The following is a 27827-nucleotide window of genomic DNA, read 5'->3' on the forward strand; positions in this document are numbered from 1 at the left end:
AGGATTTTAGGAGGGCACCTTTAGTCATTGAGATGGCCATTCTTACAAGTCTGGCTGCCTGTAGGGTCTTTAATTATGTTTTTATGAAAGGTACTGAAAAAGAGGTTGTATCCTTTACTGGTCTCCTTTTTTATGTGCTCAGTCTTAGATATTAACTTCATTTGTGTGCTTTAACTGGAGAGCTTAAAGCGAATACCTATTCCCACCTCTCTTGTCAGTTTCTTACCCAGAGATGCTTTGGAGAAGTCCTCCTGGCCTTTGTCATTTGACAGCTTCTTGTGGACCTAGACTCTAATCCTTTGATGCTCAAGGCAGTGTTTGCTTGTAAATACATTATCTTTCTTGCTAATTCAGACATTCTTATCTATAGGAGAATAGACTGTGTGTGTTGAGTCGTGGTGAGGGAGCGGGAGAAATGGAAATAACCCTTAGTGAGAGTTACGTTGTGAGGCTGCTTATGAGACATATTTGCATGGTGCCAAGAGCATTGGACTGAGAACTGGGAGACCTCAATTTAGTCTTGGCTCCCTTGCTAAGAAGCTTGGGTAAAATACTTAACTTCTGGGACTCTGTCCTCATCCATAAAATGAGCATTGTTACACAAGGTCAGAGGCCTACAACCAGTAAATTGGGGTCTCAGAATTTGGAGGCTCAGGATGTTGTTCTTCATCCTGTCACTTGGTGCCCTGTTTCTCTCTCTGCTGAGACCCCCAGTCAGAAGCCAGGGGGTTTAAGGCTGGCTTTCAAAGAGGAGAATGCAGCCAGCTGTGGTCAGTTTCTGTCATCCCTTTAGAACTAACCTGTGGCCACCTTGCCTTCCCTCCTGCTAATCGCATTTCAGTAGCACCCAGTAATCTCAGGGTTTGGGTCTGTGTTGGGGTGCCTCGAGATGAGGTCTTAGCAATCAGATAGAGTTTACCTGTGAAGCCATAGGTATAGGGCTTCTGAAGTGTACCATCCCGGGTACTTTCCATGTATTCTTTGGTTCTTTACATATGTTGTTTTGTGTCATCCCCATTAACTCCATGAGTGAGGTGTTATGGTTCCCCATTTTGCAGATGTGGAAACTGAGGTTCAGAGAGGTTGCAGACCTGCCTGAGGGCTAACATAGTCTTCCTTCTTGGGTCTAGAGAATAACCAACACAGCAGAGAAATGGTGCTGTGGAATGTTTGGAAAGTAAACATTTCCTCTTTTTTGTCTCTTAGAATAAGCAAAGCAAAAAAGAAATCGGAAGGGTTGACTCAGAGCATGGTGGACAGATGTATTCAGGTACACTGTAGCTTTATGTGGTTTTCTCAGCTAGGCTTGCCTTTCTGTAACCTTTTAGGCTCGGTCTTGTTGGCAGCAGCCTGTTGACTAAGGAGGATGGGTATCCGCTGCGGCCTCTGTTAGGCCTAAATCATAAGCAAAGAAAAGGGGGAAAAAGAGAGGGGGAAAGGAGAGTAACGATCTAAGACATGAGCAGAGCATGAGGGGAGGAAGGGTTCATTGGAGGAGTGGTAAAGCGTGACCACCCCAGAGTACTGCCTCACGGGTGCAGGGTGCAGGCTCCTGCTGGTCCTTGGCTGAGGCTGGGGTTTGTGCCAGGCTTTGTGTGGTAGGAGGGACCGGCACACTGACATTAGAGCTGAGGTGAATCGATTTTAGTCGGGACTATCGGGGAGGTTCCTGTTCTCCAGACATGGACGCAGAGGCCTTGACCCCTCTTCACACTAGGATGAGATCGTGGACTTCCTGACTGGAGTGCTCACTCGCGCGGAGGGGCACGTGGGCTCTGAGCCTCGGGATCAGGACGCTGAGAAGAAGAAGAAGCCCCGGGACGTGGCCCGCAGAGACCTGGCCTTTGAGGTCTCTGAGCGGGGCAGTCGACCTGCGTCACCAGCTGCCAAGCTACCTGCCTCACCCTCAGGCTCGGAGGTAATGCGGAAAGGGAGGGAGTGCTTTTGCTGGCGAATGGGGACTGAAGAGTTGGTTCCTTCGCTTCCTGGGGATGCCTGTTGGCCTTGGTGGGCCTGTGAGTTCCTACGAGGGGAATTCCAGGGGGACTTGATGATTGGCAGTCAATCTGGACGACATTGGCTTGGCCCTTGTCCTTCTTATTCTACTCAGGATCTCTCCAGTGTGTCCAGCAGCCCCACCTCCAGTCCCAAGACCAAAGTGACCACAGTGGCCTCTGCCCAGAAGTGCAGTCAGATCGGAAGCACTCAGCTGCTGAAGAGACATGTGCAGCGGACAGAGGCTGTGCTCACCCACAGACAAGCTCAAGGTATAGCTGCCTGGCCCGGTGGCCTCTCTTGGGTTCTGTCTTCTGCAGTTGACGCCATGTGGCAGTTGGGAAGTATTGGCATCTGCAGCTTTTTCCCGACATTTCTGTCCAGGCAAAATTAGGTTGAAATAAATACCGAGAGCTGTTTTCAAGGGTAAAATATCACAAAAGGTGATATTAGTGTGACTGTATAGTTCCACTAATTACAGCTTTGGCTTGGTGTTTGGGGAAGTTAGGCTTTATGAGCTGACTACACGTATATTGGCCTCAAATTTTTTACCAACTCCGGGCCCTGCCCAGCCTCTTCTGCAGTCAGGGAGCTCTTCGGGTCCCGCAGACAAGGGGATTGGCCGTGCTCATCAGATTCTAGGGCAACTGCACTGGTGTCGTGCCCGCCCTTTGTTTTGCCCTTGAAGAGTTAAGATTCCCACACTGGGACTTCCAGTGAAGTTTTTCAGGAGTCTCTGCAGATAGGTTTTCGATTAGGCTGGGAAACATTTGTTTGGTTGAAATTAGAGTTTGGAGAACAGTCAGCACAATGTAGGAAGCTGTGGAAAAGGCGTGTTCGGTGGGTGGGGAGGGGAGCAGCAGCGGCTCTACCCCTGGCCCACTTGGATCCAGTTGGGCAGCCCTGACATGAGGTCTCTTGGGCATTGGTGTTTGGTGATGTATCCAGGAGCGTGTATCATCTGAGGGTCTCAGGTGCCTGGGAAGAGGCAGCAGCCAGAGCTGGCTGTCAAGTAGAGAGACGCACAGGAGACAGGAGGCTCGTCTGCTCTCTTCCCCTGTGTTTCTTTTAGTGGAGCCAAAGGATCAGGACTTAGCCACAGGCCTCCTACGAGGTTGCCCGTGTGGTGGTGCTAACAAGGAGCAGAAGTGTGAGTGGCTTGGTGAAGGCGAAAAAGAGGCCGGGCCCCTAGGGTCCACGTGTGACCTGCATCTTCTTCAGTGGTGGCCAGAGCCAAGTTCCAAGTGGACGTTGTCTTCTTGGGCTTTTGATGAAGAGAGAGCCAGCAGTTTGCCAATAATTAGTGGAGACTGTACGGAGTTCTAGAAGGCTGACTGGTGAGCCGGGTTCGAAATGGGACCCAGAGCATCATGGAGGAGAGCCACAGCACAGCAGCCTGGTTTCGGCAGAGCTCATAGGTGGGGCAGCGAGAACAGCTAATGGTTATGGGCCCTCACTGCGTGCCTCGCCCTCTTCTTGGCACTTGGCTTGCTGTTGCTCGTGGAGTGTGGGCAGTGGCCCCATGAGGCAGGTACATTTATTACCTTCAGTTGATGGATGATTCCATGGTGCTGCTAAATGGCAGAGTCAGGTTTCAAACCCATGCAGTAATTCCAGAAAAAGCCCCTGTTGACCATTTTCCAGAACATTTTCATACCTTTTTCTTACTCCTTCTCTTTTTCTCCTTTCTCTGGCTGGCTGTGATTCTGTAATTCTTTCTGATTCATTCCAGCGCAGTTTGCTGCTTTTCTGACACAAAACATGCTGGTGAGGAAAGCTCTTCCTCCCGGCACCTCCTCCTGTCTCTTTGGTGAGTATTGCTCTTTCCTCACCTTTTCACTCTCTGCTCTCTGCCTCTCTCCCTTTCTCCCTTTTATTTCTTTCCCATCCCTGCCTCTCATTTGTCTCTGTTTGGTTTCCCCCTGTTCTTTTCTCTCTGCATTTTTCTATCTTCTGTTTTTTATTCTTTGCTGATCCTTTTGCTTATTACTCCATGGTCTTTGCTTTTTCCCCATTCTTTCTGTTTGCCTCTCATGGTGTTTTTCTCCTTTTGTCTCTTATTGTGGCTCTTGGCTCTGCTTCTCCTGTGTGTGCCTATAGGCCAGTGCCTGTGAGCCTGAATTTCCCTGTGTTTTTCTCCCTGCCTCTGGTTTCCTGCTTCCATCCTGGCCTCTGCAAGCACTTACCAAGCATAAACCTGTAACTCCTTTCCCTTTTTCCCTCCTTCCTATTCTGATTTTAGTCGATGCAGTCCTTCCTTTCAGCTGGTTGTGGCCTGACTGTGGTCTGGAGTAGCTCCCTGTGGCCCCATGGCATCCCCGCCACCTCCCATTTCTCGTGTGACTCCTGCCTTTCCGCCCCTGGTTGCCTGCGCTAAGAAGAAGGACTTGGGTGGGCTTCTAGGTTTAAAGAGAGGGGATCCATGAGGAAACCCGAAGGATAACTTAAGAGTCTGGGAGGCTTGGCCATGTGCAGGATGAGTCTGTGTGATGCAGTGGAGGGGGAAGCCCATGTGTGAACAGATGGCCTTTCTCTGTACTAGTACAAATGACCTGGGGACTAGCTTGTGACCTGGGCCACTGTTGCCCTGTTACCTCTGGGCAGGAACTGTAAAGTTGTCTTGGCTGAGATAACCTGCCTAGGAGTTACTGAAAGCCAGCCTGAAGTCCTGGTGATGATCCTTCCCATTGTCCCCATTCGGCAAGCAAACCCTCAACCTTGGGCTCTGAGGGCAGGGGGGTACTCAGAGCTTGGAGGAAGTCTCCCTTGTAGGGAGGACTGGATAGCCTGCTCCTCTATTGCTTCTCCAGAAACGGTTTGCTGCCCTCCAGCTGTGTGATGTGGGGAGGGCATGACAGTTGCCACATTCTTTGAGTCTGGGAAGCCCCGCTGAGGTCCACTGTGGTGAGTCCTCTATTGTTTGATTGGCCTTTGCCAGGCAGGGTCAGGATGTCTTCTCCTTTCTTTTTGTTTCCACCAACTCGGAGCCCCTTCCTTCCAACTCCAGGGCAGGGTAAGGGAAGGGGATGGAGCCCTCTTCTGAGAGGGCCAAGGTGGAGTTGCACCGTAGGTGGGCCCGAGTGAGGCAGGACTGAAGCGTTGACGTTCTCCTTGCACGTGTTGGGATGGTTCTTCCTGGTGTTCCCACACAGCCATGCCAGTGCTGGTACTGGCTGTCAGTATCTGTCGGGCTGTTTTGGATTGTGGAGAACTTCACCGCAGCTCCATTTCTTAGTTCCTGTTTCATCAGAACAAACGGAGGAAGCCGAGAAAGAGGATCTCCGGGTCCAGCTGAAGCGGCACCATCCCTCCAGTCCTCTTCCTGGCAGTAAGACCTCCAAGCGACCGAAGATCAAGGTGTCCCTTATCTCCCAAGGGGACACAGCTGGAGGGCCTTGTACTCCTTCCCAAGGAGGAGCTCCAGAAGGTGAGTTTCTCTTGGCCTCCTTAAATAAACACCGACAGAACCGTCCCAGGCGCACAGTATTGCCCCCTTGGTGGCTACTTGCTGGGCGGCTCAGCCTCGCCTTCAGCACAACAGGCACCCGGAGACGACAGCAAAGGTTGCACATAGGGGGAAAGAGGGCAGCAACCTCACCTGAAGTAGGATCAGGGAGGCCGAACGAGGATCCGAGGAAGCTGTGGGGTCATTCAAAGCATCATACATTTTGTTCTTCTTTGGTTTCAATTAAAGATAATAAAATATTCCAGAAGGTTTAGAAAGTAGAAGGAAAAAATAACCCCAACTCTTCCTATTCTAATGTAGTTATCCTTCATTTTTCATCTTCCAGTCTTTTCCATAATATCTTGGATTTAGCCTGGCCTCTGGAACCCTGAAAGGTCAGGACCAAACAGGACTGACCAGTGGCCTTGGGGTTTTCTGTTTTGCAGCCGCAGGAGGCAAGCCCATCACCATGACACTGGGGCAAGCTTCCGCAGGGGCCAAGGAGCTCACAGGGCTTCTCACCACAACCAAGTGAGTCTGTCTCCCGGTCTATCTGTCCCCTTCTTTCTCTTCACGTTTTCGCTGGTCCATTGAGTGCTTATTACTTAAAATTTACAAAGAGTCCTGTAGCCCTTGCTTCAAGGCCTGAAGTCTCTCCTTGAGGCCTGACTTTTTTAGAAAGACTAGAGGCTAGATTCAGAAAGTAGGATGAAGAAACCGAAGTTCTAGCCTTGTGTCCATCGCTGAAAGCCTTGCTGGGCCCCATTCTGGACCTTCCCTGTGTTGGCAGGGACCTTTAGATAATGGAGCTCTTACCTTTGTCTCCAGGTCAAGTGCTGCTGAAGGGGGAGTCTCAGCCAGCCCAGCGTCCTCAGTGGTCTCCAGCAGCACTGCTCCCAGTGCCTTGCACACACTCCAGAGCCGCCTGGTGGCCACCTCTCCTGGCAGCTCCCTCCCAGGTATCTGGTAGCTCAGCGTTCCCTGCCTCCCAGCGAAGTCTGTTTGGGCTGCTGCTGGAGGGTGGTCCTGGGAAAGGCTTGCGGAGCTAGATCTGGAGGAGGACGCTCTGGGCCTCAGGCTCGTTGTAGAAGCTTGGCATGGAGCTGGCATTAACTTTGAGGTAGGGGAGTTTGGGGCCTTCATATCTGCAGTGAGTAAATGTCCCAATCTGCAGGTAATGCCTCCTGTACTGCAAGGAGAAATAGCTGGTGGGAAATGTATGTACTGGTTTCATTTTGGTGTTTTTGAACACATCTGGTTGAATAAAACTGGAAATGGTGCTGTACTGGGCATTAGCAAAATGAGACATTTTTCTGCCTATGCTTGTCTCCTCACTTTCTCCGCCCTCACCCTACACTGAAAGGCTAGTTGCCTGAGCCCAGCAGGGCCAAGGCACTGCAGATGCCCTGATCCTTCAAGAGGACCTTCCTCTTTGCTTTGAGGCCACTGGACTGTGTGTAAAGTGAAGTGTAAGTCAGGTGTTTGGGATTCTTTTGGCTTAAAAAGTCCTTCCTCTTCCCTGGGAAGGTGGGATAGATTTCTGAAAAGTGGGATTCATGTTCTCCTTGGTTTTCCTAAAACTGTCCAAAATTTAGGACAGGTGGTTTGGAGCAGGTTGGGGTGTGCAGAATGAATCCAAGGCAGTGTGTCAGGAATGGTACCTTTCCTCATGTGGGCGTCCAGCGTGCGTGTTTGGGGAGCCCTTCTGGCGTCTTTCTGAGAGCACTGGGAATGTCCGAGGGAAAGAGTGTTGGTGTTTCAGTTGATTGTTGAGGGTGGACAGGCACAGCTGCTCGTGGGGAAGTGACTGAGCCTGTGCTGATGTCTGCTGTATCCTCTCCTAGGGGCCGCATCAGCCAGCAGCCTCCTCCAAGGCCTCAGCTTCAGCTTGCAGGATATCAGCAGCAAGACCTCTGGCCTCCCAGCAAACCCCTCTCCCGGGCCAGCCCCACAGGTGCACATCTGCCTTCCACTGGGCTGGGCAGGTGTGGGAGGAGGCCTCCTCAGCTTAGTTGGTTTTGGCAGGGACGCTGGGTCAAGGACAAATAGGCTTCTGGCTTCACGGCTGGGAACTACCAAAGATTAAGGCTCCACCACTTACTAAGTGGCCTTGGGCAAGTTTCTTGATCTCTCTGTATCTTTTGTTTTCTTGTTTGTAAAATGAGGATAATGATAGTACCTCCCTCACAGAGCTGTTTTGAGGATTAAAGAAGGTAATATATGGAAAATACCTGGCAGAGTACCTTGCATGTGGTAGGCACTGAATACATGGTAGCCGTTAACAGTATGGGCCCTCCACACTCGACCGTTGCTGTTGGCAACAGCTTCTGATCACCTGGGCTTGTGTGTCCCACAGGCCACCAGTGTGAAGTTGCCCACCCCCATGCAGAGCCTGGGTGCCATCACCACGGGCACCAGCACCATTGTCCGTACCATTCCTGTGGCCACCACTCTCTCCTCCTTGGGTGCCACTCCTGGTGGGAAGCCCACAGCCATCCACCAGCTGCTGACCAATGGGGGCCTCGCCAAGTTGGCAAGCAGCCTCCCTGGCCTGGCTCAGATCTCTAACCAAGCCTCAGGTGAGTCTCTCATGAGAACCGTGGGGACTCCCAGATATGGGATCTTCCCCCAAGACCTTCCCATCTCTCATGGTCCAGGTATGATGTTGAACCCAACCCCACAGGGTCCTGGCCTTGACCCTCAGGGATTCAGCTGTGTGGGTCCATCCCCCAGAGATGTTGAGAGAACACAGGCTGTTCCTGTTGCCTTTCAGACTGACTGATAGGGCATAGATGACCCAGCTGGGGAGGAGGAAGCCGAGGCGGGAGGCTGATGGGGGTATGTTACATGGGGAGGAAACTCTCCAGGAAAGGGAAATGGAGGCTGTGACAAAAAAGCCTACTCCTCTGTCTGTCTGTCTCTCTCAGGCTTGAAGGTCCCCACCACCATCACTCTGACACTACGTGGCCAGCCCAGCCGAATCACCACACTGAGCCCCATGGGCTCAGGAGCAGCCCCATCAGAAGAGCCCACCTCCCAGGCGCTGCCCTCCAGCTCACAGGTGAGTCTGCCTGGGAAGACCGAGGACACAGCCTCCAATATTGGGAAGCTTGGGGCCGGCTGGCCGATTGGAGGAGCTGGACTTGTAGGCAGACCAGATGCACATCCACATTCAGAGTTTGTAGCTTTGTTGTTGTTGGGTTTTTGTTTTTGTTTTTTAATTGAAGTATAGTTGATTTACAGTGTTGTGTTAGTTTCAGGTGTACAGCACAGTGATTCAGTTATATATATTCTTTTTTGGATTCTTTTGCCTCATAGGTTGTTATAAAATATTGTGTGCAGTTCCCTGTGCTATACAGTAGGTCCTTGTTGGTTGGAGTTCATAGCTTTGTGACTGAGCAAGTCATGGACTTCTTTGAGTCTCCTTTTCTGTAACGCTCCCTGGATTTTTGTGAGGATTAAATATGTAAATATGTTCAGTGCCTATTTAATGTTTCTGTTTTCTTCCCCTCTCCATCGTTTTCTCCTCTCATTCTTGGTTTCGTCATTCAGAGGTTGGGTAGAGGCTAACTGGCTAATACTCCTTCTTTGACCAACAACTTTCCAGCATTGTGCCATTCCAGATCTTTGTGTTCATTGCTGTCTTTTCAGGGCACAGTTAGGTTTTTAGAGCTCTTACCCGGGAAGTAAGTCACCATTGATTTCTCTTAGCTGATCTAATTTCCATTATGACCTTTTCAAGTAAAATGTTTCTAATCTTAAATGGTGATCTGAGAGCCACCCAAAGATCAGAGGTTAAAGAAAAAAATAGTTTGAGTCCAGTAGTGCATGTCCTTTCCTTCAGTGTCCACTTTTCAGCTGAGGCCGCCTGCACGGGGCCCGGTGCTGTGCAGGCTGCCCTGACTGAGGGCCTGGCCCTGTCCCCTCACTCCCACCACACCAGCCCTGCCCAGGAGCTGGGCACCTGTCCCTTCCCAGCTGTTTCAGGAGCTCTTCTGCCTCTTCCTCTGTAGGGGAAGATACTGCACAGAGGTTGTTCCCTGGCAATCATGGGGATCATAGCTACCGTTCCCTGCCTTTGTGCAGAGAGGCGGAGGTGTTTCTATTTACTTTATCCCCTATTTTTTAAATTACAAAAGCAATCACTTATTTTAAATAACGCAAACATTACAGAAATAATATAATTTAGAAAATGAAAATTTCCCATGATACCACTCCCAGAGATGATATCCCCTTGTTGGTAGCTTGATATGCATTCTTCTAGATTCTTCTTTCTATACAAAGTACTTTATTTTATTTTATTTTATTTTTTTGACAAATATTGGATCACAGAGTATGGCTGTTTCGTAACTAGCCTTTTTTTATAAAACATGTTTCCCTGTTCATTACATAGAGACCTATCTATTGCTTGTCAGTAGCTGTCTAGTATTTCACTGGGTGGATGTACAAAAATGTATTTCATCAGCTCCCGTTAGAGGGTTGGGTTATATTTTGGTTTTTGATATCGTAAATAATGGTACAGCTAATACTCTTGTTCATGATTTTTGTGTACCTCTGGGAGATTTCTACAGGTTAGAGACCAGTAAGTGGAGGGTCTGTGCATCTAACATCTGGCTAGCTGCTGACTAATTGCCCTTCAAAAGGTTTGCTCATTTACAATTCAAGCCACAGTGATGAGAGTATCTCTTTTCCTATGCCTTTGTCAGTTGTGGAAATCAGTATTTTTTATTTTATTAATTTGATAGGTGAAAAATGAAATTGTTTTAATGTGTATTTTCTTGATTACTTAATGAGGTTGTGTGTCTTCTTTTATGAATTGTTTGTCATAGCCTGTATCTGTTTAATTCATAGCAGCTTTATATATGCAGGTGTTAATCCTTTATTTATTATACAAATTGCGTATATTTTATTCCAGTTAATTGCTTATATTTTTTTTCGTCTCTGTTGAAGTATTAAGTGCTTGTCTTTTAATTTTTGTTTCTGGATCTTTTATCAAACAGGCATTAAAAATTTTTATGTAGTAAAATCTTCAAATTCTTCCCTTTATGACTCCAAAGTTTTGTGTCTTAAGAAAGCTCTTCCCATTGCAAGAATATAATCTTATTGTGTTTTTTAAAATTTTTATTTTTAAAACTGTGGTAAAATTTACTTACATACAATTTACCATTTTACCCTTTTCTAGGCTAACAGTTCAGTGGCATTAAATGTGTTCACATTGTTGTGCAGCCATCACCACCATGCACCTCCAGAACTTTCCCATCATCCCATACTGAAACTCTGTTTTTGTGTTTTCTTATATTGCTTTTGTTCATCTGTTTACCTTTAGTTGTTCAGTCCACTTGGAATTTACTTTTTTATGCTAAGTGAGGTAAGGATCTAACTTTATTGACGAGTCCATTCATCCTTCCTCTATTCATTTGAAATCAGCTGCTCTCACATTCTAGATTACTGTACACACAGGGCCTGTTCTGTACCCTTGACCTGTCTGTTTCTACACAAGCTTATTATTGTTTGATAATGCAGGTTCTCAAGTTAAGGAAGTATATCAATTATGTTTCTAGTTTGCTAAGATAATCTTTATTCTCTTCCTTTCTCTTGATAATGGGTTTTAAATTTTGTTCATTGCCCTTTTGGGATCAAATGAGCTGAATGAGTGTAAACATTTCCTTTTAATCAGCTAAAATGATGCATTACTTTCAAAGATTTCCTAGTATCGAACTGTCTAAATTCCAGATTCAGTACTTGTTCAGTATGTCCTATTGTGTTTGTTTTGCACATACCTAAATTTATTGTGCATGTATAGGAAACAAAACTCCATCAAAGGAGAACAAAACAAAAAAAGAAAGAAGCTAAGTGCTTCAGAGGAAAAAGCATGTCTAGTCTTGATTTGCTTTTATTTTACTTAGGATTTTGACCTCTATGTTTATTAGTAAGATTAGCCTATAGTCGTCTTCCTCTCCACCCTTGCTTTTTTGTGTGTATCCTTTCCTTGTCCAGTTGTAGAAAAGAGATAATTCTATCCTTATAGAATGAGATGGGAAACATTTTTTTCCTCATATTCCAAAACATTTATATAGCACAGAAATTATCAGTTTCTTGATGGTTTGACGGAAATGACCTATAAAGCTATTTGGGCCTATTTTCAGGCAGTCTTATCCTTTGCTGGTGCCACATTTGAGGCACAGCTAGAACACAGATCCCCACCATGAGTTTCTTCCTCCTCTCTTAGGTGGTCCTCTTCAGCTTGCTCTGGCCTGGGGGAGCTAGTTAGAGTTGAGAAGAGTAGAGGTCATTGAGAATCCTTTTCCATGGCTAAATTGAAGTACAGAATAAAGATCAAAATCTGACTTCTACCTGATGGTATTAACTTGAGAGCTCAGTTTTTATCTCAGTAAAATGGGTGTATAAAATTAGTAGGAGGGTTCTAGTGGTGATTGTTTTCTTTTAGACAAAGGAGGTGTTATTAGATTAACACTTGCTGACTCAAAAGCGTCTAACAGTTACCTCAGTGTTCAGCCTACCAGACAATGTGATATCAGGGAAAGCATAGGCCCTCTGTCTTCAGCTAGCTGTGTGATCCTGGGCAAATCACCTGACTTCTCTGGGCATTTTCTCATCTAGTCTAGTGAGGAGGTTGGCATAAGTCAGTGATTGTTGTGGTGGTGGGATAGTAGGGGCTGTCTCAGAATGTCCTTAGGTGCTGGGAATATACATTTTTAAAGGTTGAGAAACCACCCATTTTTGATGTTTATAAGACACCTGGAAATTTGAACACTGACTGGATAATTGTTGATATTAAGGAATTATTAACCTTTTTAATATGTGATAATGGTTGTAAGTTTGAAAAATAACCTTTTTTAAATTTTTGGGTTATATACTGTAATATTTATGGAGAGAATGAATTTAAAATGAAAAAAAGTTGTAAACGCTGGCTAGACTTCTCTAAGGTCTTTGCAAGCACTTAATTATGTGTTTTGTTTCTGGCGGTGATGAATATTTACCGTGTGTTTCCTTTATGGAACTGGACCATTATGTACACCCTACAGCTGAGAAGCTGCAGGAGGAAGGGGAGAGACAGAGACTGTGTTGTGCCCTGCAGCGGGGTCCTGGGAATGGACTCCTTGACTGTGATCACAAGGTTTTTCTCCTCTCTGGCCACACAGTGCCCTTGTCAGGCTGGCAGGCAGCCTCTAGCTGCTCCTGCAGCAGCCCCGGGCGAGTGGGCTCACTCTGGAGACCTCCTGGTCAGGATGGAGTGCTCATCTGTGCACAGCCCACCTTTGGGCAGCGTGAACAGATGGGAGGCAGATTCTTTCCAGTTTTGATTGTCAAACCCTGCTCTCCTGTGTCTTTCTTCTTCCCCCTTTTATTGTATCCTCAGAGACCTCTTAGGAGTTTTCCAAAGGTGAAATCTAGAGAGGTGGGGAAAACCTTTGTGAAGAAAGGCCAACTCTCTCTACCTTGCTTGCTTCCTTCTTCCTAAGCTGCAGGGCTCAACAATTCATGGCATCTTCCACAGCACTTAAAAAATGGACAAGACCAGAAACAATGATATCGTCAGTACAGTCATGGAAAACTTCACTTCAACTCTATCACCCTTAACGAATCACCTATTTCCTTTTTCCTGCATTCTTTTCTTGTTCTTATACGTAATAATAAGAGCTAATATTTGTGGTTGAACACAGACTGTAGGTGCTTTATGCAGATTGTCTCATTTAATCTCACAACAACCCTGGGGAGGAGGTGCTGTCTTCTCTGTCTCACAGAGGGGGGGAAAGGAGGCTCAGAGAATGTAAGTCACTTGCCCTAAAAAGTAGTAGAGGTGGGTCTCTACTTCCAGAGTCCATGTTCTATTCATCACTTGGCTGCTAGAACACATATCCTTGTGCATCCAGCTTTTTCCCTATTGAGCATCATTTCTTCGGGATAAATTCTCAGGAGTGGGATATTGGGTCAGAGGGTCTGTATGTGTTAACCTGGCAAACTTCTGACCCTTGTTCCCTACCTCTCCTGCCACAGCGCCTGCCTCCAGCGCCCTGAAGATGCCATGCGATATGTCCTCCTTTACCAGGTTGGTGACGGCTGCTGCACGGTGAGGCCTGGCACGTGTGCTGTCCTGCTGAGCTGTACACTTGTCTGAAGACCTCTTTAAGACAGTCATTTTTGCCTCTCTGCCAACTGTCTTCAGGGTTGGGCCTCTGGGTCTTATGTAACCATTAGACAAGGTGATATGGCGCTGGCAAGGGGGGCCTTGTCTTTTAGCATCTGCAGATCTGGTTCCCAGAATCTCCAGGTCCTCAGCAGATCTGGCCGTGTATGGATTGGAGGCACTTCTTCCCCAGCATTAGCTGTAATGACCCAAGTAGCAGTGTTGGACTGCTCACTGCATTTTAATAAAGGAGCTCCTCTTCGAAGTCTGTACTGCCCCGTGCCAAGTCGGGAGGAGACGTCCATGTGGTCTGGGGCTGCAGGAGTTGGGACTGAGAGCCCTATGCTGAGGACCGGCATCATCCTGGCCCCCTGGCCAGTGGTTCAGTGCCAGAAGGGCTTGTTTTGTACATCACTGTTGCCTTCACCAAGCAGCCATGGGAGAGTGCTCCCCGTGCAGCTCCCTCCTTAGGAGCCACATTGGATACTGAGTACCTGCTGAGACCTGGGAGCTCCTCATTTCAAACCTACGATAGGGCACAGAGAACTGGGCTGTCATCTTTTAGTCCCTTTGGCCACCTATACATGTTGGGACCAGCAGTCGCCAGGAGGTGAAAGCTGGCTTCTTTCTTTTTTCCATCATGCTTGGGGCAGTTCTTGTATCCAGAAAGCCTGCAGGTCCAGAAAGGCTGAAGAAGAGGAAGGGAACAGCAGATGAAGTGGCTTGAAGGACATGTCAGTGGTGAAAACGATTTGGGCTTGAGGCTTTGCATCTGGTACCTAAGGAGCTGTTGATTCAACTGGAGATGAGGAGAATTTGCCAAGCCAGAGGAGAGAAACCCCAGCCCCTGAAATTTCTGTCTCCAGTGCTTGGAAGTGGAACAGGGGTAACTGCTAAGTTAACATCTTGGCCGTCCCGTGAAGCTCAGGCATCAGGATGACGAAGGCCATGCTTCAGTGTTTCTGTTTCAGCTCTGTGCAACTTTTTGTCTTCTTGCTTAGAAGTGGGAAAATTACTGGTATTGACTCTGCTGTGCAGGGCTCTTGGTACCAGCCTGAGCCCTGGAGGTGGAGGTCCCTGGAGAAGTGATCACTGAAGATGGAGCTCTGAGCCCCTCCTTACCTCCTCACAATATTTGTGTGCAAAAGTATTTTAGATTTGGCTGCCAAGCTATCCTCCAGAGCAGGCTCCTTTCCCTTCCCTACTCTAGAATGTTTCCAGCCAAGGCGATAAATAAGGCAACCCAGATATAACTCTTCAGTATCTGTACTGAAGGCAGGGAGGGCCCACAACGTGCCATGGCTGGACTTGAGGTCCACGGTCCTGACCCGTAGTGCATCGTATATCCAAACCAGGCCACCTGCGTTCAATCCAGGAGCCTCATCTCTAGTATGAGTGGCAGCCAGGAGGGAGTACACAGCGTGCAGGAGTCTCAGACAAGGCAGCTTGGGGTGGTACAGGCAGGGCCAGGGGAGTGTATATGATAGGAGTGGAGTGGGCAGATTATACACCATACCCTTCCTCCCCAACCTCCTGCAGAGCTGGTCTCAGCAGTGATTCACACAGAATTAGGCTGCGTCCCTGTACTAGCTGGCAGGTAACTGCTTTCTGAAATTCAGGAGGCATTTAGTAAGTTTAAGGAAGATACGAAATCTGAAAGAGACATCCAGTGTCAGGGGTTTAATAACTTTACAGGTAGGATAGTAACACACCAATAGGAATTGAGCACAGTGAAACTGTGAGACTATACGAAGCTTTAGGAATCATTCAGGACAGAGGTTCCTGAACAACCCATTCATGACTTAGAGTGCCGTCTAGACAGCACTGGAGGGGCTGCTCCTGAAAGATGCTGGCCCTGTGTGTGCTGGGGCCAAAGGAGAAACTAACGCATCATCCTGCGTTTGTGTACATCCTAGTATGCTTCCCATGGATGATTTCCTGAGGCTTGGGTTGTACACCTTAAAGAATGCCAAAACGAGAAGGGAAGTTGTAAGAACATTGATTCTTCTGCACCGTGGATGGACAGGCTAAAGGAGGAAGTGGTTGAAGTCTGTACAGTCATGTTCCCCAATTCCATACTTCTCCAACCACACTTCTTGAAGTGTAAAAGGAAGCTTTCCTCTGCCTACCATGTAGCAAACCTGGAGTCCATAACCTCAGAAGGTGATACTACTGGCCGAAAGTGTAGAAGGATGAAGAGGGCTTTAGTTGATTTCTTGGATGACAGATGCATGTTGATGCCCTATGGAAGATGTCCTTGTTTTGAGAAGAGGTCACTGATGGAGGAAGACCTGTCTGTCCTTGGCTCTACCACTAGAACAGTCTTGGGCTGGATGGGTTATAGAGCTGAGCTGCTGTGACGGTTCTGTTCTTCCATTAGCCAAAACAATAAAAAACAAAAATAAAAACAAATTTGGATTGCTTCAATGTATTTTTAGTTGACTTCTTATGTTTATTCTGGTAACCACCCAATTGAGTGGCACAGAAAATAAAAGCTAAGATATTGTGGTAATTCCAGTGATCATCTTACTGTTGCCTGGAGCCATGAGGTGGGTACTGTAATTCCCTTTAAGGTAATTCACTTGTAAGGTGAGGAAACTGAGGCACAGAGAAGTCACACAGCAGGAAGTGGCAGAAGCAGGACTGAACCCAGGCAATCTGATACCAGTGTCTGTCTCTTCTGCACTGTGCTGGGGTTCTGAGATGGGAGACCAGAAGTGGAGATGAGCACAGGAGGTGAGGAGATGGTGGCTTGCCCTTCATGTGACCCCTTTCAGTTTACCTCCCACCAAGCCTAGCGTGATTATTGCTGCCCTGGTGGGCTCTTGGCTATGCCTGAGTCAGTAGGTGGGGTCCCTCACCTTTGGTCTTGAGAGATTGAAATCCCTATACCTCTACACCCTCCAATAAATAAATAATGACTTAGAGATGAATGAATGAATGAATGAATTCCAACCTCCACATTATTTGTAAACTTGTATCCAAAAAGACCTTCCTTCTTATCCTTAAATTCCAGGTCTCTGCATTAAGCATTGGAACCCTCTATGGGTGGAAACTGTAGTTCTGATATACTGGTTGGAGGGTCTAGTATGCATGAGCTCTTCTTGTTTCCATCCTTAATAGAGACCTGATCTTTCCCTCACTTTCAACTCTGGTCTCACTGATTTGGGTGGGTCAGAGGAAGTGAGAGATGAGGATCAGATTGTTTAAATGATAGGTGTCTTAAACTTTAGCAGTATAGGGACAGGGCCATAGCAAATTACGATGCAGAAGAAATTTTGTTACCTTTTTAATCTTCCCTCTCTACAGTGTGTGTTTTAGTCAGGGTTGATGGTTGCAAGAAGCAGAAACTATTCACCACCTATATTAGTTCTAAAAGGGAATATTCTCTCCATTGACATTTTCTCTGACAGGCAGCCTGACAGTTTCTGCTTCTTGCCGCATGACGTCAACTGACTTGGAATGGCCAGGGACCAGTTTTGATCCTGTTTTCACAGGATTTTTTTCATCCCTTTGCGAATGGCCAGTTTTCTGTCTTTCAATTCAAATTCTGAACACAGTGAACCTGATTGGCTCAGTCCCACTTACGGGTTGGTACTTCTTATCCTCTCTTACCCCAGTCTAATAATAGCATCCAGAGGATGAAGTCGTATGGTTCATATTATTGCCTTTCTAAGAGAGAAGGGATTTCAAACAAACTTGGGCTATTTAGATGTGTGTGTGTGTGTGTAACTTTCAGTGATAGTGTGTGTGTGTGTTTAACTTACAGTGATAGCATAGGGAGCTCCCATGTTCACTTCATCCAGTTTCCCCCAGTACTTAAAGCTCACATAAGTATAGTACAATATCAAAACCAAAAATTAACATTGGTACAATATGTGTGTCTAGTTCTATGTCATTTTATCCCAGTAACCATAATCAAGATATAGAACAAATTCCATCCCCACAAAGATCTTTATAGTCATATCCATCCCCTTCCCCTCACCATTCCTAACCTGTAGCAACCACTAATCTTCTCTCATCTCACAGAATTGTATAAATAGAATCCTACAGTACATGACCTTTTGAGATTGGCTTTTTTTCTACTCAGCATAATTCCCTTGGTGTCCAAGATGATGTGTGTTTCAGTAGTTCATTTCTTTTTACTGCTGAATATGAATGTTCCATGGAATGGAGTACCATAGTTTCTGTAACCATTCACCTATTGAGGGGCATCTTGATTGTTTCCAGTTTGGGCCTATTGCAGATAAAGCTGCTATGAGCATTTATAAGCAGGTTTTTGTATGAACATTAGTTTTCATTTCTCTAGAACAAATGCCCAGGAGTGTGATTACTGGGTCATGTAGTAAGTTTTTATTTTTTAAAGAAACAGTCAAACTGTTTTCCTAAGTAGCTGTACCATTTTATATTCCCACCAGTAATGTAGGAGAGATCCAGTTTCCAGCATTTGATACTATCTCTGTTTTTTTGTTTTAGCCATTCTCATAGGTGTGTTGTGATACCTTATTATGGTCTTTAAAAATTTGTTGAGGTTTGTAATACGGTCCACGATCTGATGGTCTATCTTGGTATTTTCTGTAGGCTTAAAAGGTATTCTGTTGGGTGGAGTTGTTTGTAAATGTTGATAAAATTCTGTCAGTTGTTGGTTTTATTGAGTTCTTACACCCTTGCTGATTTTCTGTCAAGTTGTTCTATTGGTTGTTGAGAGAGTGGTGAAATTTCCAGCTATAATTGTGGAATTGTCTGTGTCTGTTTCCAGTTTTTGTTTCATGTATTTTGCAGTTCTGTTATCTGGTGCATACCATTTAGGATTTCTGTGTCTTTTTGGTGGATTGACCCTTTTATCATTATGTAATGTCTCTCTGTACCTGGTAGTTTTTTTTTGCCCTGAAGTTTATCTGACATTCACATGTCACATCTGATGTCAATCTCTTGTTTTTTAATTGGTGTTTTTTTAAGACTTTTTACTTAATGTAATTGTAGATATGTTAGGACTTAAGTCAGCCATTTTTAGTTTTTGTTTTCTGTTCTCTGTTTTTTGTTTTTGTGTTTCTTTTTCCTGCCTTCAGGTGATTTACTTGAACTTTTTTTTTTAGAATATTGTTTTGATTTATCTCTAGTGTTTTTGAATGTATCTCCTTGAATAGCTTTTTCAGTGGTTTCTCTAAATGTTGCATTACATATACACATAAGTTATTACAATCTACTTGTATCCACATTTTACCAGTTTAAGTGCAAGTGTAGAAGCCTATCCTCCCTTTTTGTCCCTTTACCTTCTCCCACTTCTAATACAATTGTATATATGTTGAGAACCATGTTAGACAATGTTCTAAAGTTTTGCTTCAAACATAATTTGGAAAACTCAAAAGAAGGAAAATCTATTGTATTTACATATTTTTATTCTTTCCATTTCTCTTTCTTCCTTCCTGATGTTCCAAGGCTCCTAATTTTACCATTTCCTTTCTGTTTAGAGAACTTCCTTTAGCCGTCCTTTTCAAGAAGTTCAGCTGGCAACAAAAGTTTTTAATTTTCCTTCATCTGGCAGTGTCTTATTACTGAAGGATATTTTCTCTGGAAATAAAATTCTGAGTTGGCCATTCTTGTCTTTCAGCCCTTCAGAAATATTAAGCCAGTTCCTTGCTTTCTGATGAGAAATCTGCTATCATTCAAATTGTCTTTTCATCCTATAGGTAAGGTGTTGTTTCCCTCTTTGTGCTTTCAACATTTTTTTTTTCTTTAATTCTCAGACTTGACTATGATATGTCTTGGCATGAATTCCTTAGGGCTTATCTTGTTAGGGTTCACTCAGCTTCTTGAATCTGTAGGCTTATGCCTTTTTGCCAAATTTGGGGAATTTTTAGCCACTATTTTTCAACCCCACTCTCTTTTTCCACTTCTCTAGACGCCAATGACATGAATGTTAGATCTTTAACATTCCCACGGGGCCATGAGACGCTTCCTTTTTTTGCCCCTGCTCTATTTTCCCTCTCTTCAGATTGTGTAATTTCTATTGTCTGTCTTTAAGTTCACTAATTCTTTCCCCTGTCCCCTCTATTCTGCTATCGAGCCCATCAAGTTTTTCACTTAGGTGATTATATTTTTCAGTTCTAAAATTTCTATTTTATTCTTTATATCTTCTATTTCTTTGCTAAGAATTTTTTTTTTCCTTTTGTCTCAGGTGTGTTTGCAATTGCTCACTGAAGCATTTTTATGATCACTACGTTAAAATTCTTGTTCGACAGTTCTAATATCGACGGCATCACAGTGTTTACCATCTGTTGATTCTTTTCTCATTTAAGCTGAGATTTTGCTTGTTCTTGGTATGTTTGTTAAGTGATTTTTATTGAAATCTGATGTCTTGTGTATTATCTGTGAAACTCTAGATCTTATTTAAATCATCTGTTTTAGCAGGCCTTGTTTGAGACTGCTCTGGTAGGATAAAGAGGGAGCTGCTTTGATACTGCTAGGTGAGATGGAAGTCTCGAATCCCCACTCAGCTTTCATTGACACTGGGGTTGGGGTGGGAGGCAAGCTTCTCTTTACTGCTGTGTGGAGGTGAGAATTTCAGCTTCCCACTTAACCTCTGCTGATGCTAATCCAGCTGGGGAGGGGTTACCTCGTTACTCTTCCTCACATGGCCTCGGTTTACACCAGCAGGGGTTATGTGTCATTACTCCTGGGCAGTGGCGAATGTTCTGACTCTCCCGTAGGCCTTTGCTGATGCCACTCCAGTTGGGAAGGGAGCGTGACTTGTTACCTCGAGGTGGGGTGCTTGTCCAGCCCAACCATATAATCTCCCATAACACAGTAGGTATAGAGGTTGGAGGCCTCACCCCATTCATTGGAACAAAAGTTTTGGTTCCCCACTTGGCCTTCTTTGACACCAACCCCTAAATATCTAGACAGTTGAAGAGACAATCACCTTATAAAAAGGCAGCATGCTGGACAACATATGCCTTCTGAAGAAGATTATTGGAAGAGATGGACAAAGAAGTTAATATATGATTAATATATGTGGAGTTAAGGTTAGAAATTATCCAGATGGAACAACAATAAGAAAACATAAAAAAAGAACCAGATAGAAATATTAGTTATGGGAAATATAATATATAGAATTTGGAAAAAATAGATAAAATTAGAACAAGATAATAATGGGATAAAAAGTAGGAATATGGCTAAAGAATGTATTAATGGCTTGGAAGGCTACAATTAGGAACATTTCCAGGAAGCATCAAGTAAAGCCATGAAATATAGAGAGTAGAAGTAGAAATAGTACAACACAATTAAGAGTCTTGGAGAGAAAAATGAAAATAAAACCAAGGAAATAATTTTTTAAAGAATGGAGAATTTTCAGGAATTAAGAGAAAATAGGCCTCAGTTTGAAAGGGTTCACATGGAGTCCCAAACGGAGCAATAAGGAAAACCCAAATCTATACATATTATAGTCAAAGACAGAACATCTTAAAGGCTTCCATGGAGAAAATGCAGATGCACCACAAGGTTTGAACCAAAATCAGACTGCTGTGACACATCTCAACATGACTCTTGGATTCGAGTCACTCATTAATACTTTTTATGCATTCAAGGAAAAGAGCGTAGAATTTAAATGTAAGGACATGATAAAAATGTTCTCAGGCATACAAGGCTTCAAAAGTATGCCACATAAAGACTCACATTGAAAGAAATATTTAAAAGTACTCAGAAACAAAGATACCAAGGTGGTGGAGTAGGAAGACACAAAGCTCACCTCCCCCAGTGAACACATAAAAAATACATCTACACGTGGAGCAATTCTCACTGAAAACAAACTGGAGACTGGCAGAAAAACTCACACAACTAACTGCAAGAAAGATCCACATGGAATTGGGTAGGAAGGAAAGAGAAGCAGTTGGGTTGGGACCTGTACCCCTGGGAGGAGACACAAGAGGAGGAGGATTACATGGGCTTAGAGATCCTCCCTGGGGAGTGTGCGGTTCAGACTACACATTAGGTGCCCCTGGGGTCCAACACTGGGAGGACAAGTCCCCTTAGCTGGTTTGAAAGCCAGTGGAACTGACAGCAAGGCTGTAAGAAACCAAGACTCCACTCGTGAAGAGTGTGCACATGCTTGCTTACTCCCAAAACAAGGTGGAGGAAGCAGATCGAAACTGCCTGGGGCTCTCGCTGGTTTCCTGCAACTGCCCAAGCACACGCCCCAGTCTGAGCTGAGTGCCCATTACAGCCCTGCTTATTCCGCAGTACAGCTCTCTACTAGGGTGAAAGCTGCCAGGGCTGAGGACGTTGTGCAGCTGTGGGGGATGGAATTGGCTCAGACCTAACACGGCATTTGAACAAGGCAATGGCAGCCATTACTGGTGCTTGCAGAGGCAGCAGATCAAGAATAGTCCAGAACTCTGACTGCTAGGACCACCCCAGCCTATGCCCTGACCCCTGCCAAGGGCCTGCTCCAGCCCCTCTCGCTCCAGCATTGCTTCTCTCTGGGGTAGAGGTGCCAATGCTGGGGTGAGGGAGAGCACACACTTAGAGGGGACAGAGCCAGCTTGGACCTGACCCTCAGGGCTTCTGCTTCAGCAACTTGGGACCTGCCCCCACCACCAGTAGGGTGATGTTGGCCACTGAGCAGAGGAGAAGCCCTGGCTCTAGCCCCTTCATCTCCAGCCCCACCTCCTACCAAGGTGATTGCTGCCAACACACCCTGAGGGAAGATGTGACTCCTGCTCACGTCAGATCCAGCTCTCCCACCAAAGCAACTGGGCACATGCAAACTGTATAGGGACACACCCACGTAAGGACACCCTTTCAAGACTGTGATAGGTAACTGTTTTACCTAATTTCATAGAGACAGAGAAAGTTAAGCAAAATGAGAAGACAGGAATTTCAAATGAAAGAAGAAGAAATAAAAAAAAAAACCAAAGAACAACTAATGAAATATAATCTACCAGATAAGAGTTCAAAGCATTAGTAATAAGAATGCTAACTGAATTAGGGGAAAGAATAGATGAGCGCAGTGAAAATTTTAACAAGGAACAAGAAAATTTAAAAAAGAACCAATCAGCACTGAAGAATACAATAACAAATGAAAAACGCACTAGAAGGAATGAACATCAGACTAGGTGATGCAGAATGCCTAAATGATCTGGAAGATAGAATAATGGAAATCACCCAATCAGAAGAGCAAAAACAACAAAAAAAATTTTTTAATGGCACTTAAAAAAAAATATTTATTTATTTGGTTGCACCGGGTCTTAGTTGCAGCTCGCTGGCTCCTTAGTTGCAGCTCACAGGCTCCTTAGTTGCAGCATGTTGGCCCCTTAGTTGCAGCAGGTGGGCTCCTTAGTTGCGGTTTGCAGCCTCCTTGGTTGCGGCTTGTGGGCTCCTTAGTTGCGGCACATGGGTTCCTTAGTTGTGGCATGCCAACTCTTAGTTGTGGCATGCATGTGGGATCTAGTTCCCTGACCAGAAATCTAACCCGAGCTCCCTGCCTTGGGAGTGTGGAGTCTTATCCACTGCACCACCAGGGAAGTCCCAAGAAAAAAGTTTTTAATGAGAATAGTTTAAGGAGTCTCTGGGACAATATCAAGGATACCAACATTCGCATTATAGGTATCCCAGAAGGAGAAGAGAGACAAAGGGGTCAAAAATGTATTTGATGAAATTATGGCTGAAAACTTCCTGAACTTAAAGAAGGAAATAGATGTCCAGGTACAGGAAGCACAGAGGGTCCCAAACAAGATGAACCCAAACAGACTCATACCAAGACATATCATAATTAATAATGGCAAAAGTGAAAATTCTAAAAGCAGCAAGGGAGAAAGAGTCATAAACAAGGGAACCTCCATAAGACTATCAACTGATCTTTTTGAAACTTCAGGTAAAAAGGGAGTGGCATGATATATTTAAAGCACTGAAAGGGAAAAACCTAATCGTAGGATATTCTGCCCAGCAAGATTAGCATTTAAAATTGAAGGAAAGATTAAAAACAAAAACAAAAAGCTTCTCAGACAAGCAAAAACAAAGAGTTCATCAATACTAAACCAACCCTAAAAGAAACATTAAAGCTCTTTCTATGTGGAAAAGAAAAGGCTACAAGAAGAAGTAATCTATCAGAAAGGGGAAATCCCACTAATAAAGGCAAATATATAGTAAAGGCTGTGAATCAACCACTTAAATAAGCTACTATGAAGACTAAGAAGTAAAACTATAACTACAGTAAACAATTAAGGAATAGACATGAAGATGTAAAATATAGCACCAAAAACACAAAACGTGTGAGGAAAACACAAAATGTAGATCTTCTAGCAAGTATTTGAACTTTAACTACCAGTTTCAAACAAGTAGGTATAGGTCAACATGTATGAACCTCTTGGTAATCACAAATCAAAAACCTACAATAGATAATCAAAAACTAGAGAGAGGAACACAAGCATACCACTAAAGAAAATCATCAAATCGCAGGGGAAGAAAATAAAGAAGAAAACAGAAGAACTACAAAAACAACCAGAAAACAAGTAACAAAATGGCAGTAAGTTCATACCTATCAGTAATCACTTTTAAGTGTCAGTGGACCAAATGCTCCAATCAAAAGGTGTAGGGTGGCTGATTGGAATAAGAAAAAAAAAAGCCATCTATATGCTGCTTACAGGAGACTCACTTCAGAGCTAAAGACACACAGAGACTGAAAGTGAGGGGGATAGCAAAATATATTTCATGCAAATGGAAATGACAAGAAAGCTGGGGTAGCAATACTGAGATCAGACAAAGTAGACTTTTTAAAAAGTTTATAGCAAAAGACAAAGAAGAACATTATATAATGATAAAAGGATCAATACAAGAAGAGGATATAACACTCATTAAAACATATGCACCTGATGACACAAACAGATGGAGAGATACACCATGTTCTTGGATTGGGAGAATCAATATGGTTGAAAATGACTATACTACCCAAAGCAATCTATAGAATCAATGCAATCCCTATCAAATTACCAGTGGCATTTTTCACAGAATTAGAACAAAAATTTTTACAATTTGTGTGGAAACACAAAAAACCCGAGTAGCCAAAGCAATCTTGAGAAAGAAAAATGGAGCTGGAGGAATCAGGCTCTCTGACTTCAGACTATACTGCAAAGCTACAGTAATCAAGACAGTATGGTACTGGCACAAAAACAGAAATAGGGATCAGTGGAACAGGATAGAAAGCCCAGAGATAAACCCACATACCTATGGTCACCTAATCTATGACAAAGGAGGCAAGAATATACAATGGAGAAAAGACAGCCTCTTCAATAAGTGGTGCTGGGAAAACTGGACAGCTACACGTAAAAGAATGAAATTAGAACACTCCCTAACACCATACGCAAAAATAAACTAAAAATGAATTAAAGACCTAAATGTAAGGCTGGACACTATAAAACTCTTAGAGGAAAACCTGGGTAGAACACTATTTGACATAAATTGCAGCAAGATCTTTTTTGACCCACCTCCTAGAGTAATGAAAATAAAAACAAAAATAAACAAATGGGACCTAATTAAACTTAAAAGCTTTTGCACATCAAAGGAAACCATAAACAAGACGAAAAGACAACCCTCAGAATGGGAGACAATATTTGCAAATGAAGCAACTGACAAGAGATTGTTTTCCAAACTATACTAACAGCTTATGCAGCTCAATATCAGAAAAACAAACAACCCAATCAAAAAATGGGTGGAACAGTTTGCAAGGCAGAAATAGAGACACAGATGTAGAGAACAAACATATGGACACCATGGGGGGAAAGTGGCGGGGGTGGTGGTGGTGGGATGAACTGGGAGATTGGGATTGACATGTATACACTAATATGTATAAAACAGATAACTAATAAGAAAAAAAAAGTGAGAGTAAAAAGTTTTGCTAAAAATAAGTCCAATGAGAATGAATTGTCCACAGTCTTTTATTTAAATTGCATCTAAATATTTAATGTGGTTGGAAAAACTACTTTTCTAAATTCTTTTGTGACTTTCAATAAAAGTTTCCCTTAACTGACGTCCACCTTAAAAAAAAAAAAATGGGTGGAAGATCTAAATGTGTCTTTAGATCATTGTCTAAACACATTTCTACAAAGAAGATGTACAGATGGCCAACAAACACATGAAAAGATGCTCAACATCACTAATTATTAGAGAAATGCAAATCAAAACTACAATGAGGTATCACCTCACACCAGTCAGAATGGCCATCATCAGAAAATCTACAAACAGTAAATGCTGGAGAGGGTGTGGAGAAAAGGAAACCCTCTTGCACTGTTGGTGGGAATGTAAATTGGTACAGCCACTATGGAGAACGGTATGGAGATTTCTTAAAAAACTAAAAATAGAGTTGCCATATGACCCAGCAATCCCACTCCTGGGCATATACCTGGAGAAAAGCATAATTCCAAAAAATACATGCACCCCAATGTTCATTGCAGCACTAACAATAGTCAAGACATGGAAGCAACCTAAATGTCCCTCAACAGAGGAATGGATAAAGAAGATGTGGTACACATATACAATGGAATATTACTCAGCCATAAAAAGGAACGAAATGGTGCCATTTGCAGAGACATGGATGGACCTAGAGACTGTCATACAGAGTGAAGTAAGTCAGAAAGAGAAAAACAAATACTGTATAATATTGTTTACATGTGGGATCTAGAAAAACCAGTGAGTCAATGAAGAAATCAAAGAGGAAATCAGACAGTACCTCAAGACAAATGAAAATAAAAACACAACTTTCCAGGACTTCCCTGGTGGAGCAGTGGTTAAGAATCCAACTGCCAATGCAGGGGACACGGGTTCGAGCCCTGGTCCGGGAAGATCCCACATGCCGCGGAGCAACTAAGCCTGTGTGCCACAACGACTGAGCCTGCCCTCTAGAGCCCACGAGCCACAACTACTGAGCTCGCCCGCTGCAACTACTGAAGCCCGCGCACCTAGAGCCCGTGCTCCGCAACAAGAGAAGCCACCACAATGAGAAGCCCACGCACCGCAATGAAGAGTAGCCCCCGCTCGCCACAACTGGAGAAAGCCCGTGCACAGCAACAAAGACCCAACACAGCCAAAAATAAATAAATAAATAATTAAAATTTTTAAAAAACAAAAACAAAACACAACTTTCCAAAATCTATGGGACACAGCAAAAGCAGTTCAAAGAGGGAAGCTTATAGCAATACAGGCTTACCCAAGAAACAAATATCTCAAATAACCTAACCTACCATCTAGAGTAATTAGAAAAAGAACAAACAAAGCCCAAAGTCAGCAGAAGGAAGGAAATAATAAAGATCAGAGAGGAAATAAGTAAGATAGAAACAAACAATAGAAAAGATGAATGAAACCAAGAGCTGGTTTTTTGAAAAGTAAACCAAAATTTATAAGCCTTTAGCCAGGCTCATCAAGTACACAAGAAAGAGGATTCACATAAGATAAGAAGTGAAAGAGGAGAGGTTATAGAGATACAAAAAAATCATAATACTACAAACAGTTATATGTCAACAAATTGGACAACCTAGAAGAAATAGATAAATTTCTACAAACATAAATCTTCCAAGATTGAATCAGAAAGAAATAGACAAACTGAACAGACTGATCACTAATAGTGAAATTGAATTTGTAATTAAAAAAAAAAATCCCAGCAAATGAAATTCCAAGAATGGATAGCTTCACAGGGGAATTCTACCAAACATGTAAAGAAGAGCGACTACCTAGCCTTCTCAAACTATACCAAAAAATTGAAGAGGAGGGGACACTCCCAAATTCATTCTACGAGGCCACAATTATCCTGATACCAAAACCAGACAAGGACACTGCCCCAGAGAAAAAAAACTACAGGCCAATATCTTTGATGAATATAATTCTGAAATGCAAAAATCCTCAACAAAATATTAGCAAATTGAATTCAACTATGTATAAAAAGAAACAAACACTATGATCAAGTGGGATTTATTCCATGGATGCAAGGATGGTTCATTATTCACATTATCAATCAGTGTGATACACCACATCAACAAAAGGAAGGATACAAATCGCATGATCATCTCGATAGATGCAAAAGAAGCATTTGACAAAATTCAATATCCATTCGTGATAAAAACTCTCATCAAAGTTGATATAGAGGGAACATATCTCAACATAATAAAGGTAGTTTATGACAGACCCACAAGTAACATCATACTTAATGGTTAAAAGCTGAAAGCTTTCCTCTAAAATCAGATATAAGGCAAG

General features: G+C 43.9%; 2 protein-coding genes across 17 annotated transcripts in view; one reads left to right on the plus strand and one right to left on the minus strand.

Moving 5' to 3' along the window:
- Window positions 1-27827, minus strand: part of FER1L5 (fer-1 like family member 5) — a 336005-nt gene that overhangs the window by 89803 nt on the left and 218375 nt on the right. The gene's annotated exons all lie outside the window — the stretch shown is intronic.
- Window positions 1-27827, plus strand: part of KANSL3 (KAT8 regulatory NSL complex subunit 3) — an 80954-nt gene that overhangs the window by 27674 nt on the left and 25453 nt on the right. For 7 of the 16 annotated variants that reach the window (XR_014254184.1, XR_014254185.1, XR_014254186.1 and 4 more), the window contains exons 12-21: window positions 1207-1270; window positions 1718-1918; window positions 2111-2267; window positions 3728-3805; window positions 5231-5422; window positions 5887-5971; window positions 6269-6399; window positions 7285-7394; window positions 7797-8019; window positions 8368-8501. Coding sequence is in view for 6 of the 16 variants with exons in the window: in XM_082427279.1 (XP_082283405.1) it covers window positions 1207-1270; window positions 1718-1918; window positions 2111-2267; window positions 3728-3805; window positions 5231-5422; window positions 5887-5971; window positions 6269-6399; window positions 7285-7394; window positions 7797-8019; window positions 8368-8501; window positions 13460-13480 (1396 nt within the window). In the remaining 10 variants the exon portion in view is untranslated. Of the gene's footprint in view, window positions 1-1206; window positions 1271-1717; window positions 1919-2110; window positions 2268-3727; window positions 3806-5230; window positions 5423-5886; window positions 5972-6268; window positions 6400-6803; window positions 6910-7284; window positions 7395-7796; window positions 8020-8367; window positions 8502-13459; window positions 16002-27827 lie in introns of those variants that run through there. The other 9 variants (XM_082427279.1, XM_082427278.1, XM_082427274.1 and 6 more) reach the window with 9 other exon arrangements.

This window comes from Balaenoptera physalus (genome assembly GCF_965194825.1).
Source record: "Balaenoptera physalus genome assembly, chromosome: 15".
Classification (NCBI taxonomy): domain Eukaryota; kingdom Metazoa; phylum Chordata; class Mammalia; order Artiodactyla; family Balaenopteridae; genus Balaenoptera; species Balaenoptera physalus.